The 8,581-nt window shown below is 41.1% G+C and overlaps 1 protein-coding gene across 6 annotated transcripts in view; it reads right to left on the reverse strand.

Annotated features, from left to right (window-relative positions):
* The window catches only part of EIF3CL (eukaryotic translation initiation factor 3 subunit C like), a 34,951-nt gene that overhangs the window by 25,967 nt on the left and 403 nt on the right, over positions 1-8,581 (reverse strand). For all 6 annotated transcript variants that reach the window (XR_015281616.1, XR_015281612.1, XR_015281613.1 and 3 more), the window contains exons 2-6: positions 8,161-8,284; positions 7,589-7,654; positions 4,325-4,400; positions 3,182-3,295; positions 905-1,030 (exon numbers count right to left, since the gene is read on the reverse strand). Coding sequence is in view for 2 of the 6 variants with exons in the window: in XM_086872203.1 (XP_086728329.1) it covers positions 905-1,030; positions 3,182-3,295; positions 4,325-4,400; positions 7,589-7,654; positions 8,161-8,258 (480 nt within the window). In the remaining 4 variants the exon portion in view is untranslated. The remainder of the gene's footprint in view (positions 1-904; positions 1,031-3,181; positions 3,296-4,324; positions 4,401-7,588; positions 7,655-8,160; positions 8,285-8,581) is intronic.

Here is an 8,581-nt window from a genome sequence, read left to right on the forward strand (position 1 = left end):
ATTTTTCCTTCATTTTTTCCCCGTTTTTAATCCCATTTTCCCCCATTTTTAATCCCATTTTCCCCCCATTTTTTCCCCATTTTTAATCCCATATTTTCCCCATTTTCCCCCATTTTTAATCCCATTTTTAATCCCATTTTTTCCCAATTTTTCCCCCCCTTTTCCCCCATTTTTAATCCTATTTTTCCCCCCTTTTCCCCCAATTTTCCCCCATTTTTAATCCCATTTTTTTTCCCCTTTTTCCCCGTTTTTCCCCCATTTTCCCCCATTTTTAATCCCATTTTTTCCCCATTTTTAATCCTATTTTTCCCCCCATTTTTCCCCCAATTTTAATCCCATTTTTCCCCCATTTTCCCCCCATTTCCCCCATTTTTAATCCCATTTTTCCCCATTTTTAATCCCATTTTTCCCCCATTTTCCCCCATTTTTAATCCCATTTTTTCCCAAATTTTCCCCCATTTTTAATCCCATTTTTTCCCAATTTTTCCCCCATTTTTCCCCCAATTTTCCCCCGTTTTTAATCCCATTTTCCCCCCCAATTTTCCCCCATTTTTAATCCCATTTTCCCCCATTTTTAATCCCATTTTTTTCCCTTTTTCCCCCAATTTTCCCCCCATTTTTCCCCCATTTTCCCCCATTCTTAATCCCATTTTTCCCCATTTTTTCCCCCCCTTTTTCCCCAATTTTCCCCCAATTTCCCCCCATTTTTTTTCCCCTTTTCCCCCTTTTTCCCCCCGTTTTCCCCCCGTTTTTAATCCCATTTTTAATCCCATTTTTTTCCCCTTTTTCCCCCTTTTTCCCCCCGTTTTTCCCCCCGTTTTTAATCCCATTTTTAATCCCATTTTTTTCCCGTTTTCCCCCCTTTTTCCCCCGTTTTTCCCCCCGTTTTTAACCCCTTCCTGACCTGTCTGTAGGCCGCGATCTGCCCCTCGTAGTCCCGGTTGTATTTCCGCAGTTTCTGCCGCAGGGAGCTCAGGGCCTTGGCGTTGTTTTTGTTCATTTTCTTCTTCCCCTCCTTGTCCTCCCAAAGCTGCCAAGAATCCGCCCAAAATCCGCGGGGAAAACGGAAAATTGAAAAAGCGGGGGGAAAAACACGGAGAAACGGAAAAAAAACCAAGAAAAACGGCCCAAAAATGAAGAAAAATGACCCAAAAATGACCCAGAAATGAAGAGAAATGACCCAAAAATGACCCAAAAATGAAGAGAAATGACCCAAAAATGGCCCAAAAATGACCCAAAAATAAAGAAAAATGACCCAAAAATGGCCCAAAAACAACCCAAAAATGAAGAAAAACGACCCAAAAATGAAGAAAAATGACCCAAAAATGACCCAAAAATGAAAAAAATTGACCCAAAAATGACCCAAAAATGAAGAAAAATGACCCAAAAATGATCCAAAAATGAAGAAAAATGTCCCAAAAATGAAGAGAAACGACCAAAAACGACCCAAAAATGACCCAAAAATAAAGAAAAATGACCCAAAAATGACCCAAAAATGACCCAAAAATGAAGAAAAACGACCCAAAAATGACCCAAAAATGACCCAAAAATGAAGAAAAATGACCCAAAAATGACCCAAAAATGACCCAAAAATGAAGAAAAACGACCCAAAAATTAAAAAAAAATGACCCAAAAATGACCCAAAAATGAAGAAAAACGACCCAAAAATAAAGAAAAATGACCCAAAAATGACCCAAAAATGAAGAGAAATGACCCAAAAATGAAGAAAAACGACCCAAAAATGACCCAAAAATGAAGAAAAACGACCCAAAAATAAAGAAAAACGACCCAAAAATGACCCAAAAATGACCCAAAAATGACCCAAAAATGAAGAAAAATGACCCAAAAATGACCCAAAAATAAAGAAAAATGACCCAAAAACGACCCAAAAATGAAGAAAAATGACCCAAAAATGACCCAAAAATAAAGAAAAATGACCCAAAAATGACCCAAAAATAAAGAAAAATGTCCCAAAAATGAAGAGAAACGACCAAAAATGACCCAAAAACGACCCAAAAATGACCCAAAAATGATCCAAAAATGACCCAAAAATAAAGAAAAATGACCCAAAAATGACCCAAAAATGAAGAAAAACGACCCAAAAATGACCCAAAAATGACCCAAAAATGAAGAAAAATGACCTAAAAATGACCCAAAAATGACCCAAAAATGAAGAAAAATGACCTAAAAATGACCCAAAAATGAAGAAAAATGACCCAAAAATGACCCAAAAATAAAGAAAAATGACCCAAAAACGACCCAAAAATGAAGAAAAATGACCCAAAAATGACCCAAAAACGACCCAAAAACGACCCAAAAACCATCAAAAAATGACTCAAAAAAGGTCAAAAAATGACCCCAAAATGACCCAAAGTGACCCAAAAATGATCAAAAAACTCCCAAAAAATGGGAAAATATTCCCAAAAAATTCCTGAGGAAAAACCTCCAAAAATCACCAAAAAATCCCAAAAAAAACCCCCAAAAATCCCAAAAAAATCCCAAAAAAATCAAAAAAAAATCCAAAAAAAATTTATAAAAATAAACCAAAAAAAGCCCCGAAAAAAGCCCCAAAAAAGCGGGAAAAAATTCCCAAAAATTCCCAAAGAATGGGAAAATATTCCCAAAAAATCCCGAGGAAAAACCTCCAAAAAAACCCCAAAAAAATCACAAAAAACCCCCAAAAATCCCAAAAAAATCCCCAAAAAATCCCCAAAAAATCCCAAAAAAATCAAAAAAAATCCCAAAAAAATCCCCAAAAAATCCTAAAAAATCCCAAAAAAAATTCCAAAAAATCCTAAAAAATCCCCCCAAAAAATCCCAAAAAAATCTAAAAAAAATCACAAAAAAATCCCAAAAAAATCCCCAAAAAAATCCCAAAAAAATCCCCAAAAAATCCTAAAAAAATTCAAAAAAATCCCAAAAAAATCCTAAAAAAATCCTAAAAAAATTCAAGAAAATCACAAAAAAATCCCCAAAAAATCCCCCAAAAATTTAAAAAAATCACAAAAAAACCCCCAAAAAATCACAAAAAAACCCCCAAAAAAATCACAAAAAACCCCCCAAAAAATCACAAAAAAACCCCAAAAAATCACAAAAAAAATGCCCAAAAATCCCCCAAAAAAGCCCCCCAAAAAAGCCCCAAAAAGCAGGAAAAGACCCCCGGAATTGCCGTTTTCCCCACCTCGTTGAGGTAATCCTCCAGGTCGGCCAGGATGCGCAGGTAGAAGCGGGGAACCCCGTCCCGATCCACCACGCCCTTGGCCTTGGACCACGCCCGGCCCAGCAGCTCAAATTCCTGCCCGGAAACACAACCCAGAGACCAGGAAAAACCGGGATTAAATAGGAATTAAATAGGAATTAAATAGAAGTTAAATGGGGATTAAATGGGGATTAAACGGGGATTAAAGGGGGATTAAATGGGGATTAAAGGGGGATTAAATAGAAATTTAATAGAAATTAAATAGAAATTAAATGGGGATTAAATAGAAATTAAATAGAAATTAAATAGAAATTAAATGGGGATTAAATGGGGATTAAAGGGGGATTAAACGGGGATTAAATAGAAATTAAATAGAAATTAAATGGGGGTTAGAGGGGGATTAAATGGGGATTAAATAAAAATTAAATGGGGATTAGAGGGGGATTAAATGGGGATTAAATAGGAATTAAATGGGGATTAAATGGGGATTAAATAGAAATTAAATGGGGATTAAATGGGGATTGAATAGAAATTAAATAGAAATTAAATGGGGATTAAATGGGGATTAAACGGGCATTAAATAGAAATTAAATAGAAATTAAATGGGGATTAAATAGAAATTAAGTAGAAATTAAATAGAGATTAAATGGGGATTAAATAGAAATTAAATAGAAATTAAATGGGGATTAAATGGGGATTAAATAGAGATTAAATAGAATTAAACAGAAATTAAACAGAAATTAAACAGAAATTAAATAAAAATTAAATAAAATTAGAAGTTTTGGGATGGGAATTGGGGGATTTTGGGGGGATTTTGAGGGGATTTTTGGGGATTTTTGGGATGGGAATTTTTGGGGGGATTTTGGGGGGATTTTGGGGTGATTTTGGGGGATTTCTAGGGGATTTTTGGGGTTATTTTAAGGGATTTTGGGGGGGATTTTTGGGGTGATTTTGGGGTGATTTTTGGGATGGGAATTTTTGGGGTGATTTTGGGGGATTTTGGGGTGATTTTGGGGGATTTTGGGGGGATTTTTGGGGATTTTGGGGGGATTTTTGGGGTGATTTTGGGGTGATTTTGGGGTGATTTTGGGGGATTTTGGGGTGATTTTGGGGGATTTTGGGCACCTCGAGGCAGCGGCTGACGTCGCGGATCTTCATGGCGTTGCGGATGGAGCGGATCAGGTTGGTGAGCTCCTCGTACCTGGGATCAATTGGGATCAATTGGGATCAATCGGGATCAATCGGGGCCGATCGGGATCAATTGGGATCAATCGGGATCAATCGGGATCAATCGGGATCAATCGGGGCCGATCGGGATCAATCGGGATCAATCGGGGTCGATCGGGATCAATCGGGATCAATCGGGGTCGATCGGGATCAATCGGGATCAATCGGGGCCGATCGGGATCAATCAGGGTCGATCTGGATCGATTTGGGTCGATTTGGGTCGATTTGGATCAATTTGGGATCAATGGGAACCAAAGCAATAAATACCAATAGTGATCAATACACAGCCATTGGCATCGATTGGGATTGATCGGGATTGATCGGCATTGGTTGGGATTGATCGGGATTGATCGGGATTGGTTGGGATTGATTAAGATTGATTGGGATTGATTGACATTGATTGGGATTAGTTGGGATTGATCGGGATTAATCGGGATTGATCGGCATTGGTTGGGATTGATCGGCATTGGTTGGGATTGATTGACATTGATTGGGATTGATCGGGATTGATCGGGATTGATCGGGATTGGTTGGGATTGGTTGGGATTGGTTGGGATCAATTTGGATTGATCCGGATTGATTGGCATTGGTTGGGTTGATTGGGATTGGTTGGGATTGATTGGCATTATTTGGCATTGATCGGGATTGATTGGCATTGATTGGGATTGATTGGGATTGGTTGGGATTGATCAGGATTGATTGGCATTGATTGGCATTATTTGGCATTGATCGGGATTGATTGGCATTGATTGGGATCGATTTGGATTGATTGGGATTGATTGGGATTAGCTGGGATTGATTGGGATTGATCAGGATTGATTGGCATTGATTGGGATCAATTCGGATTGATCTGGATTGATTGGGATTGATTGGCATTGGTTGGCATTGGTTGGGATTGATCAGGATTGATTGGGATTAATCGGGATTGATTGGGATTGATCTGGATTGATTGGGATTGATCGGGATTGATTGGGATTGATCTGGATTGGTTGGGATTGGTTGGGATCAATTTGGATTCATCGGGATTGATCGGGATCGATTGGCATTGGTTGGGATTGATTGGGATTGATTGGGATCAATTCGGATTGATTTGGATTGATTGAGATTGATTGGGATTGTTTGAGATTGATTGGGATTGATTGGCATTGATCGGGATTGATCGGCATTGGTTGGGATTGATCGGCATTGGTTGGGATTGATTGGGATTGATTGGGATTCATCGGGATTGATTGGGATTGATTTGGATTGATTGAGATTGATTTGGATTGATTGGGATTGATCGGCATTGGTTGGGATTGGTTGGGATTGGTTGGGATTGATTGGGATCAATTTGGATTGATCAGGATTGATCAGGATTGATTGGCATTGGTTGGGATTGATTGGGATTGATTGGCATTGATTGGGATTGGTTGGGATTGATTGGGATTCATCAGGATTGATTGGGATTGATTTGGATCAATTTGGATTGATCGGGATTGGTTGGGATTGATTTGGATCAATTCGGATTGATTTGGATTGATTGGGATTGGTTGGGATTGATTGAGATTGATTGGGATTGTTTGAGATTGATTGGCATTGATCGGGATTGATTGGCATTGGTTGGGATTCATCAGGATTGATTTGGATTGATTGGGATCAATTCGGATTGATTTGGATTGATTGGCATTGGTTGGGATTGATTGAGATTGATTTGGATTGATTGGGATTGATTTGAATTGATTGGGATTGGTTGGGATTAATCGGGATTGATTGGCATTGATTGGGATTGATTGGCATTGATTGGGATTGATTTGGATTGATTGGGATCAATTCGGATTGATTTGGATTGATTGGCATTGGTTGGCATTGGTTGGGATTGATTGAGATTGATCGGGATTGATCGGCATTGGTTGGGATTGATTGGGATTGATTGGGATTGATTTGGATTGATTGGGATTGATTGGGATTCATCGGGATTGATTGGGATTGGTTGGGATCAATTTGGATTGATCGGGATTGGTTGGCATTGGTTGGGATTGGTTTGGATTGATCAGGATCAATTCGGATTGATTGGGATTGATCAGGATTGAGTAGGATTGATTAAGATTGATTGGGATTGGTTGGGATTGATTTGGATTCATCAGGATTGATCGGGATTGATCAGGATTGACTGAGATTGATTAAGATTGATTGGCATTAATTGGCATTGATCAGGATTGATTGGGATTGATTGGGATTGATTGGGAGCAATTAGGATTGATCAGGATTGATTGGCATTGGTTGGGATTGGTTGGGATTGGTTGGCATTGATCGGGATTGATTGGGATCAATTCGGATTGATCGGGATTGATTGGCATTGGTTGGGATTGATTGGGATTGACCGGGATTGATTAAGATTGATTGGCATTGACTGGCATTGGTTGGGATTGATCAGGATTGATCTGTATTGATTTGGATTGATCTGGATTGATTGGGATTGATCTGGATTGATTGGGATTGATTGGCATTGATCGGGATTGATTGCGATCAATTGGAATCAATGGAGCTCTGCAGCGATCAGGGTCAATTAATCAATTAATGATCAATAAGGGATCTCCATGGGACCGATAGCCAATCAATAACTGACCAATAACAGATCAATGACTCATTGATATCTGACTGACAAACGATTGTTAGCTCACCGATAACTGATCAATAGCTGATCGAGAACTGACCAAGAACTGATTGATAACCCATTGATCAATAACCGATAGCGGATCAATAACCGATAGCGGATCAATAACCGATAACCGATCGATAGCGGATCAATAACCGATAACTGATCAATAACCGATAACCGATCGATGATCAATAACCGATAGCGGATCAATAACCGATAGCGGATCAATAACCGATAACCGATCGATAGCGGATCAATAACCGATAGCGGATCAATAACCGATAACCGATCGATAGCGGACCAATAACCGATAGCGGATCAATAACCGATAACCGATCGATGATCAATAACCGATAGCGGATCAATAACCGATAGCGGATCAATAACCGATAACCGATCGATGATCAATAACTGATAGCGGATCAATAACCGATAACCGATCGATAGCGGACCAATAACCGATAGCGGATCAATAACCGATAACCAATCGATAGCGGATCAATAACCGATAGCGGATCAATCACCTCTTGTCGCGGGCGCTCCTCACCACGCGTTTCGTGTCTTCCTCATCCTCGCTCAGCAGCAGCGGCCTGCGGGAGGGGCGGGGCTGCACACGGACACGCCCCCTTCCTGGAGCCCCGCCCCTTCCTACAGCCCCGCCCCCTTCCCGGAGCCCCACCCCTTGTCTTTCACCTCCTTTAACTCCTCCCCTTCAGCTCCTCCCCTCTCATTTAACCCCTCCCCTTTCACTGAGCTCCTCCCTTTTCCCTTGTAACCCCTCCCCCTCACATCTAGCTCCTCCCCCTCACATTTAACTCCTCCCCCTTCCTTTTAACTCCTCCCCTCTCATTTAATTCCTCACCCTAACTTTTAGCCCCTCCCCCCTCATTTAGCCCCTCCCCTCTCATTTAGCCCCTCCCCTCTCATTTAACTCCTCCCCCTCACTTTTAGCCCCTCCCCCTTTAACCCCTTCCTCCCCGTTACCCCTCCCCTCCCCCTTTAACTCCTCCCCCTCTCCTTTTAACTCCTCCCCTTCTAACCCCGCTGGCCCCTCCCACCCCCGTTAGCCCCGCCCACCCCCGTTAGCCCCGCCCACTTGCTGTAGGGCCCCCCCGCGGTTTTGGGGGCGCTCTCCTCTCCCGACGCCGACGATTCCGACTCGGAGTCGGAGCCGGTGGTGAAGAATCGCGACATGATCGCGACAGAGGGGGCGGGGCCACCTGGGGGGGCGGAGACAGACGGGAAATCCCGGGATTTACCCCAAAATTCCCGGGATTTACCCCAAAAATATCGCGGGATTTACCCCAAAAATATCGCGAGATTTACCCCAAAAATATCGCGAGATTTACCCCAAAAATATCGCGAGATTTACCCCAAGACTTCCCGGGATTTACCCAAAAAAAATTCCCGGGATTTACCCCAAAAATATCGCGAGATTTACCCCAAAATTCCCGATATTTACCCCAAAAATATCGCGAGATTTACCCAAAAATTCCCGGGATTTACGCCAAAAATTC

This window comes from Cyanistes caeruleus, chromosome 39 (genome assembly GCF_971803275.1).
Source record: "Cyanistes caeruleus chromosome 39, bCyaCae1.hap1.1, whole genome shotgun sequence".
Classification (NCBI taxonomy): Eukaryota; Metazoa; Chordata; class Aves; order Passeriformes; family Paridae; genus Cyanistes; species Cyanistes caeruleus.